The sequence below is a fragment of the Nelusetta ayraudi genome, unplaced genomic scaffold (assembly GCF_046127955.1).
Source record: "Nelusetta ayraudi isolate G7.1 ecotype Tasmania unplaced genomic scaffold, CSIRO-AGI_Nayr_v1 ptg000034l, whole genome shotgun sequence".
Lineage (NCBI taxonomy): Eukaryota > Metazoa > Chordata > Actinopteri > Tetraodontiformes > Monacanthidae > Nelusetta > Nelusetta ayraudi.
In genome coordinates this window covers 5686137-5698681 of record NW_027466084.1, presented here as the reverse complement: position 1 = coordinate 5698681, position 12545 = coordinate 5686137, and the positions used below count along the sequence as shown (strand labels likewise).

The 12545-nt window shown below is 42.0% G+C and overlaps 2 protein-coding genes and 1 long non-coding RNA gene across 12 annotated transcripts in view; 1 reads left to right on the top strand and 2 right to left on the bottom strand.

Moving 5' to 3' along the window:
- LOC142892491 (ribonuclease inhibitor-like) overlaps positions 1–12545 on the top strand; it is a 182074-nt gene that overhangs the window by 43147 nt on the left and 126382 nt on the right. The window lies entirely within an intron of this gene.
- Positions 1–12545, bottom strand: part of LOC142892485 (NACHT, LRR and PYD domains-containing protein 12-like) — a 155003-nt gene that overhangs the window by 22634 nt on the left and 119824 nt on the right. The window contains exons 8-9 of one of the 6 annotated variants that reach the window (XM_076032690.1): positions 9266–9439; positions 8659–8880 (exon numbers count right to left, since the gene is read on the bottom strand). In XM_076032690.1, coding sequence (XP_075888805.1) covers positions 8868–8880; positions 9266–9439 — 187 coding nt within the window. In that variant the 3' untranslated portion in view covers positions 8659–8867. Of the gene's footprint in view, positions 1–8657; positions 8881–9265; positions 9440–9498; positions 9633–12115; positions 12370–12545 lie in introns of those variants that run through there. The other 5 variants (XM_076032694.1, XR_012927436.1, XM_076032689.1 and 2 more) reach the window with 5 other exon arrangements.
- On the bottom strand, positions 29–1479 carry LOC142892191 (uncharacterized). Its single transcript, XR_012927384.1, has 3 exons — positions 1418–1479; positions 1199–1255; positions 29–556 (listed from the first exon to the last, which is right to left on the bottom strand). It is a non-coding gene; the product is annotated as an uncharacterized LOC142892191 (long non-coding RNA).

Sequence of the window (12545 nt, the reverse complement as noted above, 5' to 3'; positions counted from 1 at the left end):
CACCCAGGAGTGATCAACCCGTGGTGGGCCTGCCTCAGCTGAGGGCGTCTTGTGATAATTGGCCGAAACGCCCTGTGCTCTGAGGACACAACTGATGATGTGTCCCAGCGGCTAAGTAAAGCCTTAAAGCAGCAGCTCCTATTCCACCCAGGTATGCGGTCAGGCGCAAGCTTGGCTCAGGGAGGAGGACGCCCCTGCCAGGCATAGTCCTAGGGATTGTTACATCTAGTCCTTTCATTGATTCTTACAAGAAACATGCTTTAAGTAAAGTCAGGAAACATAAATTGTGCATCAGGGAAAGAGAGAGACATTTAAAACAAGAGCTCAAAGGATTCTTCCCAATATATCTCTTTATTCCTGTAATTTTGTTTTCTTTACTGGGCCTCCCTCTGTCCAAACAACTCTGTGTAATAACTAAATTGAGAAAAAAAAATTATGACAAACTAAGTTGTGGTTTTAAATTAATGAGTCTGTCATAATGGCACAATTGGCACACCATGATGTGGTGAATTTTACCTTCATTATTGTCACTTCCTTGTGATGCAGTAAGATTATTCTGAAAAAGAAAAAAAATATTAATTGTATCTCATACTTGTTCAACCTGAAGTGAAAACCTTTAGTCCATGACATTTACAAACAAATATATTTCAACTCCACCATTACATACAAATACTGTCCAAAGGACACTGATACCGACACACACTGATGATGCGGTTATTCAGTACCACATAAGGTCCTGCTACTCCAATCCATGGTCCCATATTGTACAATACTGACACCAACACACACACAAAGTGACACAGAATACACACACTGATGATCGAGTTATTCAGTCCCACATTGGGTCCCACTACTCCAATTCATGGTCCCGTAATTCATAACACTGATACCCACGTTTACACACAAAATACCCAAACTGATGATGCAGTTATTCAGTCCCACATTGGGTCCCACTACTCCAATTCATGGTCCCGTAATGCATAACACTGATACCCATGTTTACACACAAAATACCCACACTGATGACGCAGTTATTCAGTACTACATAAAGTCCTAGGACTCCAATTAATGAAACCATATATTCTGACAACACTCACACCACAACATACAGACAGGAAAAGGCTAGGGCTATTGCTATCACACCTCAATGGTAGTAACCCTGTAGTTGAGTCTTGTGTGTGTATGTACAAACACAAACCTTGATAGATTGAGCCACAGGAGCCACAGCCTGGACAGCAGCTTCATCCATGGGCATCTAGGAGAAAGACAGTTTTAGCATCTTCAAGTTTTCAAGTCAACACATTAACAAGCAACACACCTCAAGACAAATCAGACAACACTCTGCAAGTCTATCAGTGATGTAGTTCACAAAATCACTGTAGCACAGAATAGATGTATGAGGCCAGCTCTGGTTTACCTGTTGAGATGTGGTCATAGTATCTCCATTCCCTGGAGATGCTGATGGAAGGGGGACGATGTTGAAGGACTGAAGCTTATATACACAAGATGAGAAAAAGAGACGGCACATTAAACTGATAGAATCATACCAGAATGTTTGGTTTTAAAAATAAAAAAAATGTTTAGGACCAGAGTGCAAAATTTGGCTTGTTTTAAGATCTCTATATTGGTAAAAGCTTAAAGAAATGCCCATAAATAGTTTGTTTGTTTGTTTTTCTTAATTTATACTAGCAGTACAATACAAGTTAGGCCCGGGGCTATTGCCAACACACATTTGTTAATTAGACTTGTTGCTACAGAAAATACTACATAGCCATAACACTGCAGTTGAGAGTCATTTTTGTATGAACAACCCTCACTAGAATGAGCCACGGCCTGGACAACAGCTTCATCCGTGGGCATCTAGGAGAGATAGTTTTAAAATTTGCAAGTCAACATCAGGTTTTTGGCAAGAAATCCCAACCCTCATTACCATTAAGTCACAGTTCTACAGTTTTAAAACCTGGTGTGAGCTGGAAAGCTGGAAAACTCACGATTCAGACAAGCCATTAACATCCACACAAAGTTTACCTTGGAAATTTCTTGTCCATCATTGAGACGCCATGGCAAATTACCCCCGCCATAGTCATAAGTTATTTCATCACCACATTTTATGTCCATGGTAGCAAAGAGGCAAAGATGTGGTCCTTGATCCACTGTAATCATCTTCATTTTACTATTTGGATTTGGGTCATCATTGACCAACCTTCCCAGAGTTCCATCATCAACGGAGGCGTCAATGCTGAACAGGATTTAAACAATCAATGTCAAAACATTGCTCAAAAAGAAAATCATTCAAACAATGCTTACAATAAAATATTCAAAAATGCTCTCAAACAATACCTACCAATACTGTGTGTTGTTGTACTTGAATGTGTAAGTATATTCATTGACCTTAGTACAACCATTCCTGTTGTACTTGGATAAAACTCCTCTGTAGGCCAGAATGAATGAACCTTTAAGAATAGGAGCTGTAGCAAAAACACCTCGTCCTGTAAGGGATTATATGTTTCAAGTACACATCAAAGTTTATTTATTTTGAAAATATATTAATTATTAATTTATTAAGTTATTTGTTGTGTTTCGTCAGAAAATTCTTACCTTTTGTCGAATTAATGTACATCCATTTCGAGATGTCTTTGTCTTTATTTAAACGAACATACATTTCTGCTTCCTTGATAGGATTTATTCCCCTTCCACTCCTCATGACGCTCCCTACAAAATGACGTGACATGTCAGTGACAAAAAACGTCTTAGGTGACCAATAGTGCAAGTTTATCGTTCTCTTGTAAACCCACGTAATCCAATGTTTTAGATAGACGCTCCTTTTATTCTCTCAAAATGCCGAGTGTCCGCTGGGTCGTATTTGCCGGGAAATACGGCAAATCTATCGATGTTCAAGGCGAGCGGCTCTCTCCAGGTAACAGCGCCAGCACGGTTTATGGCGCTAGCGCGGCTAACGGCGATAGCACGGCTAACGGCACTAGCGCGGCTAACGTAGCACGAGTTCAGCATTTCCCTGAACCAATATTACAGCGGGCGAGTAGTAGTATTACCTCAAACCTCAAACATTATGATATCCAAGCCAAGCTAATGAGTAATCATAATAACACTAGAAATATATATTGTCAGAAATAGAAGAACGACAGGTTAAAATAAAAGAAGAGAGGCATCTTAGCCCTCGCTTTGTAAACTTGAAATTTGGGCTTGTAAGACACATAGCCACACACACACACACACACACACACACACACACACACACACACACACACACCTGTGTCCAGAGGTGGCAAGGAACAAAGTACAAATACTTTGTCACTGTACTTGAGTCCATTTTCCAAGTATCTGTACTTTACTTGAGTATTTCTTTGACTTTTTACTTTGACTTCCTGCATCAATTCTCTGATCAGTGTTTCTGCTCCCAGTTCCCTGAAATCACATGACGCTGTGTTGAGTTGAAGTGCAGCCACGCCCCTCTCTCTCTGCCAGGGTGCATCAAGCGTGGCTGTGGCTCCCAGGAGCAGTTGGAGTGCAACAGGTGAAGATGGTCTGGTCCTCAAGGAGCTGCTCACTCCATCAAAAGACAAGGGAAGCAAACATTTTGTCAGAAGCAGTGGCAGGAAAACAGTGGCAGAAACTGCACAAGGAGCAGAACAGACTGCAGGACAAAGCAGTGATGGACAAATGAAGCTTGTGGGAAACATCCAAGCACTGGAGCCACTGCTTCAAAATGGCTGAAAATGACCCCAAGCTGCAGTAACACTGCCCTCTGCTGGCCAAACACACACGCACGCACACATGCACACATGCACACACACACACACCTCAATGAGCAGCATTCAGGATGCTGCATTTATTGTAGAGAAGCTTTGATGCTGAAGTATCATTGCTTTGATCACCTTTGACTTTAAAAAGCCTTGACTTGAAAAAAAAAATATATATATATATATACACACACATACACAGTAGATATATACATATAGACGCCATTATTGCCTCTGTCTTGAGTGCTGTGCGGCTCTGTTTGTCTTTTTGTCCACTGTACAGAAGCGCTTGCCTTCCTATACCCGCTTCTTTTTGAACTCACGGTTGTGGGGCTGTGCTGGAGCCTGGACCAGCTGTCATAGGGCAAAAAGTAAAATATGCAAAATACTCCTTCTGGATGGAATGTGCTACATAAATAAAGCTGCCTTTACTTGCCTTGAAACTTACATTAATGGTCATTAGAAATCAATTCTAAATACATGAAATCCATTGGAATTAACCACACTCACACCTACAGCAACCTTGAAAAACATCTACAGGCTGTTCACCTGCGCACAGTCGTTCAAGTATTTGTATGCACTTTCTAACAATGGCAGTAGATGGCAGCAGACCTGAAAAAAACATCAAGCATCTTCTTCTTTCATCTACAACCTTTTCATGTGTAGTCATCACTTTTTGCATTGTTTTTGTTTGTTCCATGTTTAGCCCTGACACATTTTCTTTCTTGGATGATCCTGAAATTAAAGCCCTCAGGGTGGCGCTGCAACTTTTAACTGTGAGTTTTTGTCCCCTGTTATTCCTCACAAAGCAGACAACAAGACAGTTTTTCTTCTATGTTTTCCAGTACTCCTGTAGACAACTGACAAACTGTACAAGGCCTCCACAGACGCCTGTGGAAAGGTGCTTTCAATCCTATACAGAGGAATCAGAAAAAGGGTTGCAGCAGAAAAAATAAATCGTTTTCTCACCAAAGGACTCGCAAAAGCTCGGCAAGAATTGGAGGAGAAAAAAGAAGACGAGATCTTCATTGACTTTCTCAATGGTAAGATGCCATAGTATATTTGTTATTATGGTGTATATTTGTCACCATGTAGGTGCACCTCATTAATTCATGTCTGTTCATGCAACCCTGACTGATTTTTGTTCAGTCAGGGTTTTTGTTGTTTGATGTTTTTTCTCTGTTGTTTATATATAGACAGTTTGAGCATGGGGCCGCCACAGGACAAGGCTCCTCAGAGCCCCGGCGATAGAGCAGCTCTGAAGCAGAGCAGGTCATCGCAGGACCAAGACCCCATTGTTCTTCCTATCTTTATTTCTCACTATTATTCTTCTGCCGCCGTTTTCCACCCAAATTTGAACCCCTGAACATGCACAAACTATTAAAGAATGGAATCAATCTGCTCAATAGCGCCCCCTACATAGACCAAAAGACTAAATTGGCTATAGCGCCCTCTAGGAAGGTGGTAGGGCCGCCACAGGACAAGGCACCTCAGTTGGACGGTGGGGGCCACAGAAGTAGAAATTCAGTCAAACAGTTTGCCCACCCCTGGATTAGAGGGTCACTTAGTGTTGGAGTAGGGCTTGGTTCAAAGTAGCAAGAGAACAAAAGAGGCTTTGCTTGAGAATTGAACCAACAACCAGGATTGGAACCCTGGTCTCCAGCACCACAGTCAGCAGGCTAACCCACTGAGCTAACCTGCTAAACTGCTAAGCAGGTTCCTGAGGGCTGGAGGGATGTCACTACATCAATAGACAGCAGTAACTTGACATTGGTGCGTTTCAACACTGAACTCTGCAGGAGAAACAAACAGCCACAGTCACTTTGTTACAAGTGTAACACAACAAGTGGAGCTGAAGCCTTTTCGATACAATTAAGAGGAAAGAAAATTCTCCTCACTCTTTTAAAATGGAATTCAAGCTAGCTAGCTAGTTAGCCAGCTAGCTCCACTCACCTGTTTGCTGCTTCGTGTAGATCTCACTTGCAGGAAATTCCAAATGCTGGAAGATTGAAATGCTCGCAAATTCCACGGACGCAACGCAACGCAACGCAAGTTTTGGGTGTTTTGTTGGTTTTAGGTTTGCTTGGAGTTTGGTTTGGTTTTGATTTAGATTCACACACGCAGACAGGGCTGGATTAAGAATACAGAGGCCCCTGGGCCAGACTCTTGGAGAGGCCCCCACACACGCGCATGCACACACACAGACACAGCTGATCTCTGGAAGCTGAACTACAGAGCTGGCACCACACACATACACACTTATACATGCATCAAAGCATCAAATGGCTGATGGTGCACAAGTGTGGCCTTATATGTTGGAAACTTGTTTATGTCCACAGGATTCACACTGACTGGCGACATCTTATTTTAATATTTTTAGATAAATTCATCACAAGACTCGGAACATGATGGTGTTGTATCTGTGCATTATGTCAACATAGCAACAAACAGTCTACACTCAAATGCAGTCAATGAACAACAACATACTGGTGATCACCCTCAATCCACTTTATGCAATGAGCTTTTTCATGGCCTTTCTCCTCGCAAACTCCTCCACAACCTCATTGAAGTCCAGGTCTCTGTCAAGTTCACACTCTATTGCCAGTAAGGACAGAGATTGCAGGCGTTTTTGAGTCATGCTCGTTCTGAGTTTGTTTTTTATTCTCCCCAGATGAGAAAAGGAGCGCTCTCCTTCACAGTTGGTGACTGGCAAGGTCAGGAACATCCGCAAAGCCACATATACATTTGGGAAGACTGATTCCAGGCCAAACTTTAATATTGTCTTAAGCATGGTTGGGGGTGACTTGTCTGGCTCAGCCTGCATGAATGTTTTGAACTGTAGAAGCTCTATGGCTAAGCCACCGTCCAGGTCTGAAGGATGAGCACTGAGCAGTGCAGAAGCATGCTCTACTATCTCACTGCTGCTTGCTGTGTCAAACAGAAATAACACGCCAAATATTTCTGTTAAGTGCTTGGAGGCAGAGAGGCGATGATCAAGGCAGTTTACCAGTTTGTCTATGATGACATAAAAAGTTTCAGTTTTGAATTTGTTCCTTCCATTGAGTAGGTGACTTACATCATCTACACCCTCTTCATCTGCAAAGCTTTTACGCTTTCTACTTCTTTGTAGGTCACGCTTATAGGTTTGGTTAACACCTGTTACATTCAGTGCTGCTTTCTCATAAATGTCAAACTGGTCACGTTGTGAGGAAACAAAGGCACGCAAGGACTTGAATAGGTTTACTGCTGTGAAAATGTTTATATCAGTTTTTTGTAACATTGCACTTGTGCCTTGGAATCTGTCAAGGATTACGTCCCAGAAATTAGCCATAAAGGCTGTTTCCAATTGCTCCAGTTTACCACTGAGAGCCCTTGCTTCATTTCTAGCGTCCCTTTTTTCATCATCTGAACCTGCTATTTTTTCAAGTGCATCTCTTATGTGTGAATAGTTTTTCCACAGAGCTTTGCTGGATTCTGCTCGACTGCTCCATCTTGTGTTTGAGAGAGATCGTTAACGTTAAACTTATTCCTGTATTTCGAAAAAAGTTTTCCCCATCTGCTTGTAGAGGAAGAACAAAAGTTATACAAGGACTGCAAAGTGTCAAAGTAGTGTCCAGCCTCAGGACTGCTAGCCTGAATGGTGTTGACTCCAACTAAATTTAGGGAGTGAGCAGCGCATGGAACATAATGTATTAAAGGATTTCTCTTCTTCAAGCCTAAACTGGCAACCATAGCAACAACACATTCAGCCAAACTTTCCCCAGTATGGCTTTCCATTGGCTCAAAAGTCAGAAAATGTTGCCTGCTTTGTTTACAAACCTGAAAATAAAAGTTAGTTGGTCAACATGTGAAAGGTCTGGGGTGGAGTCGACAACAACAGAGAAGTATTTTGCATCCTGAATTTCTTCTGCAATAACTTGTCTAGTTTTATCCCCCATGACATCAATGAATTCCTCACAAGTCGTTGATGACAAGTAAGACACACTTCCCCGGCCTTTCTGTCCATACTTCTCTATGTTTCCAGCCAAAAATGGATCCAAAAGGGCAATCAGTTCCAATATACCAAGGAAATTTCCATTATGAGATGACCCCAGCAATTCATTATCTCCTCGAAATGGAAGCCCCCGCTCCCCCAGAAATTTTATGACAGCAACAACTCTCTTGAGGACTTCTCTCCAGTATTGCCTTGCACCTTCCATCTCTGTTGCCATAGAAACATCAACAGTCCCAGTGCACATTCCCCTAATAGTACAGGAAGTCACAAAAAAAAACAAGAAAATCCGATGAATTTTCAAAATAAACTAATTTCAAAATAAAAACCGAATGACAAATTCAATCATATTTGTATGTTATATTTGTCAGTACATTGTATCAGAGTGCGAGAGAGATTAAACAAATACACACACACACACAACTGAATGACACAAACCTGTGCATCTTTTGTTTTGTTAGTAGTACTTCATACAGTACAGTCATTGCTCCAACACGAATAAACATGCTGCATTTGCAGAAAGCAAGTATTTGCCTACTCCCATGTTGATATGATTATTAAAAAGAAATGGAAAAATATCAGTTTAGGGTAGATTTAGAGCAGATTAAAAAATATGTGATTAATTTGCGATTAATCGTGAGTTAACTATGGAAAAGCATGCTAATCGGATTAATTTTTTTAATCGACTGACAGCTCTAATAAATTTAAATATTAAAGTTTCACATAAAGTATCCAGTTTTTAACGTAGGATTTTACTTATTTGATACATCCAACGGCATTGTTAGATGTCTAACCAATGGTTAGCTTGATACTATAAAAACGTCACTTCCGGGGTTGGCCAGCCGGAGGGAACGGCGGTGACGAAACGAGGGAATACGCGGAAGGCTAGACCGTCCTGAGTGGTTACTAGGGAGGCCGGGTTTGGTGCGTCCTTCTAGGCTGGGTCCTCGAAGAACGCTTCCTTCAGACAGAGGACACTCGGTCTGAAGGGTGCAGACCCTGAATTGAGACACAGCATGTGTGTGTGCGCAGCTTGCTGTTAAGCTCCACTTGTTGTAGTTCTGTCAGCCACCATTAGATGGAGCAACCCTCTTCACTCTCCTCCTCATCCTCCCTCAGTTCTTCCACCTGTAGAAAGAAGAGGAGACAGCAGGAGTCAGGACTCACGGTCCTTGAACGCATCATCACAGAGACGTTGACTGTTGATGGAGATGATGGAGTGACTGGTGAGAAGAAGCAGACTCTCAATCACATGTCAAGTGTGGAACATATGAAGGTCATGTGACCATGGAGTGTTGGACTGATACTGAGGCCTGATGAAGATTAACTGATCAATAATTGAGTGGTGAACTGAGAGAAGAAGCAGTTTGGCAGAAGATGTTGGATGAATGAGGAGCAGCTGGACGTCACCATCCTCCTCTCACACTGTGACTGGGAACACTGAACCTCTGCTGTGGGATCAACTGGCTTTGGTGCTGGAACCATCATCCACTGGTTCCAAACCAGTACTGACCTCACACTCTCCAGTTGATAGTCTCTGCTGTGGACAAGATCCATCAGTGGCTTCACTGATGATTCCTCCAGGTGGTTCCTACTCAGGTCCAAGTGTCTGAGGTGGGACGGGTTGGACTTCAGAGCTGAGAGCAGCCAATCACAGCTGAGCTCTGACAAACTGCAGTAAATCAACCTGAATAGAGAATAAATGATGGAGAGTTTATAATAATGGACAGTTTTTGCAGGGTGTCATCACTTTGAAAATCAAAGTAAAATGTCGACTTCAGAATCTGACACTACAGAAAATGTCACCTTGAAATTAAATCCTCAGTCCAAAACTAATGTGTGTTGAAATGATGTTTGGTCACATGACCACTGATGTCCTGCTTTGTTTTTTTTGTTTGTTTGTTTTTTACTTTAGACACTGAATTAATTTTTCATATTTCTGGATGTCATTTTGATATGAATCAACCTTCAGTTCAATGTTTTTTCAACATGTAATAATAATAATAAACTTTATTTGTATAGCACTGCTCATACACAACATGTGCAACTGTGGGGCCCATAGTTTTTATTATGGACAGTACTTAATGATTTAATTTGTTTTGTTTTTATTTCATTATTATTTCCAATTACTGTTGTGTTTTTGTTTCACCGGCAATGGTAGAGGGTAGGCTTTGGCGTGGAATCGAATATTTGTGTATTGCACTCGGGCACCTGTAGGACACCTGTAGCTGACAGGGGGGGTCCTGACGCTGCTCGGGCTTAGGATCACCGATTGGAGAAGAGTTTTTTTTTGCTAAGCTAATGCCGGTGTGTATGACAGGTAGCAGAGGTTGGAAGACAAAAATAAACTGTGAAAACCACAAAAGTACGCCTGGACCTTCTTCTTATCGTCCATGTGTGCAACACAACCCACAGTGCTTAACAAAATAAAACAAAGCAAAACAAAGAAAGATAATAATAATAATAATAATAATAATAAGAAGAAGAAGAAGAAGAAGAAGAAGAAGAAGAAGAAGAAGAAGAAGAAGAAGAAGAAGAAGAACAACAACAACAACAACAACAATCATAATAATAACAATGAGAAAAAAATGAAAAGCTCCACTGCCCCGCCCCCCAACCCATACAGACCCACCCCTCCCCACCAACACACACAGACAAACGCCCACCCCCATATTCACACAGACATTAGATAAAATGGCTTGGCACTGAAGAATCTGATGAGGAAATGCCACTATGGGGAGCCGTCCACACAAGGAGGCACCATGGTCTGCAGCGCCCCTATGGGCAGACCAGGCGTAGCTCCCAGCGTGGCGGGCCCCCCATGAGGAAACACTGGCACTAAAAGTATAAAAGGGAGAATAATCATAATGAGAAATAAAATAAATACATAAAAATAAAGTTTGAAACAGTGGCATAAAAATGGGCAACCATTATAAAAGTATAAAATTCAATTGAAGGTAATAAAAGGCATAAAAATAGTAGAGCGGCATAAAATTAGTGGAGTAAGAAATCAGTTAAACGCCAGGTTAAAAAGGTACGTCTTGAGCCTCCTATCAACAGTCTCTGCGGCCCTGAGGCTCTCTGGCAGGCTGTTCCACCGAGTAGGACCGTAATGGCCGAAAGCAGCCTCACCATGGGTTTTGGTTTTGACTCATGGAACAGTTAAGAGGCCAGTGCCAGAAGACCTCAGGTTCCGTGAGGGCTGATATGATAAAAGCAGGTCAGATAGATAAGATGGGCCAAGACCGTTAAGACATTTAAAAACTAACAAGAGAACCTTAAAATCAATCCTGAAGCAGACGGGGAGCCAATGCAGCGACTTTAAACCCGCTGTAATGTGTTCCCTTCCTCTGGTCCTAGTCAGCACATGTGCGGCTAAGTTTTGTAGTATTTGTAGACTGTAAACACTCTTTTTGGGAAGACCAGAGAGCAGGGCATTACAATAATTTAGTCTACAGGAAATAAAAGCATGCATTAGCACCTCCGTGTTGGCCTGAGAGAGGAACGGGTGGACTCTGGCTATATTCTTTAGATGGTGAAAACCTCGTAATATTTTGTATATGTGGAACAAAGATGAGCTCACAATCAAAAACAACGCCCAGATTCTTTACATATTGTGAGGGTTTAAAATCCCACAGTTTTGGTATAAGTTCCTCTCTCTCGCCTTCAGGACCAATAACTAAAACCTCAGTTTTGTCCTGGTTGAGCTGTAGGCAATTCTCTGCCATCCATGATTTGATATCTAAAATACAGTTAAAAAGGGCATCAATTCATCAGAGAGAACCAACTGGGCCCCCAGAGCAAGCGAGATGCAACAGTGGCTGGGAAAAATTCCCCTGTGGGAAGAAACCTAGGACAGAACCAGACTCCAGAGGGCCATCATCTGCCTATGAGTAGTTGGGGTGAAATACAATAATAGAGGAGAGACAGAGGAAGAGAGAAAGGAGCAGAGTGAGCCAGGGTGGCAGACAGGACAGAGTGAAAAACAGATACACCAACCAGGCATTCACAAAATGGATATAGACACAAAGGAATAAGGAAATAATTCAAGGCTGCTGTCCGCGTAGGCTGTAATTTTCCACGCTTTGGAAGGCAAGAGCCTAGCTCGATGAACAATCTGCCGATAGGACAAGTCCAGGTCCTAGGCGTGGTGGTGGGACAAAGCGATGACACCAAGACCCCCAGGACAGCACAATCCAGTAAAATGGTAAGTTGGATACTGGTCAGTAGTTATTAAAAATGTTTTGATCCAAGTTGCTCCTCTTCAAAAGGGGCCTTACCACCGCCGTTCTAAAGGCAGCAGGGACCCGTCTGAAGAGAGCAATTGACAATATATAAAATCTGCTCCTCAAAGAACCAATAAAGTGACTTTAAGAGTGACGTGGGAATCGGGTCTAAAAGTCAGGTTGTGGGCTTCACTTGGGAGAAAACTCGACCAAGTGTCCTTGCGTCAACTAGAGCAAAACTCTCCAGTGTTTCCTCAGATAAAAGTGGTTGTCCAGATGTGTAAAAATTTTGATTTTGATTAGTTAAAATACTGGACCTAATGACATCAATTTTACCTTCAAAGTGGTCTGCAAAATCCTCACAGAGGGCATCTGTTGGTGTCTGTGCGCCCTTATTAAAATTTGTATTGGTTAAAAGATTGAAGGTGGAGAAAAGAAATGGAGGGTTTTTGTTATTATTTGTGATGAGGTTAGAGAAATGGGTCCTGTTGTTCTGTCTTCAGCTGTGGCGTTAAGTTTCCGCTTCTGACACCATGTTTTGATGTTGTATATCCAATCAGGTATTCT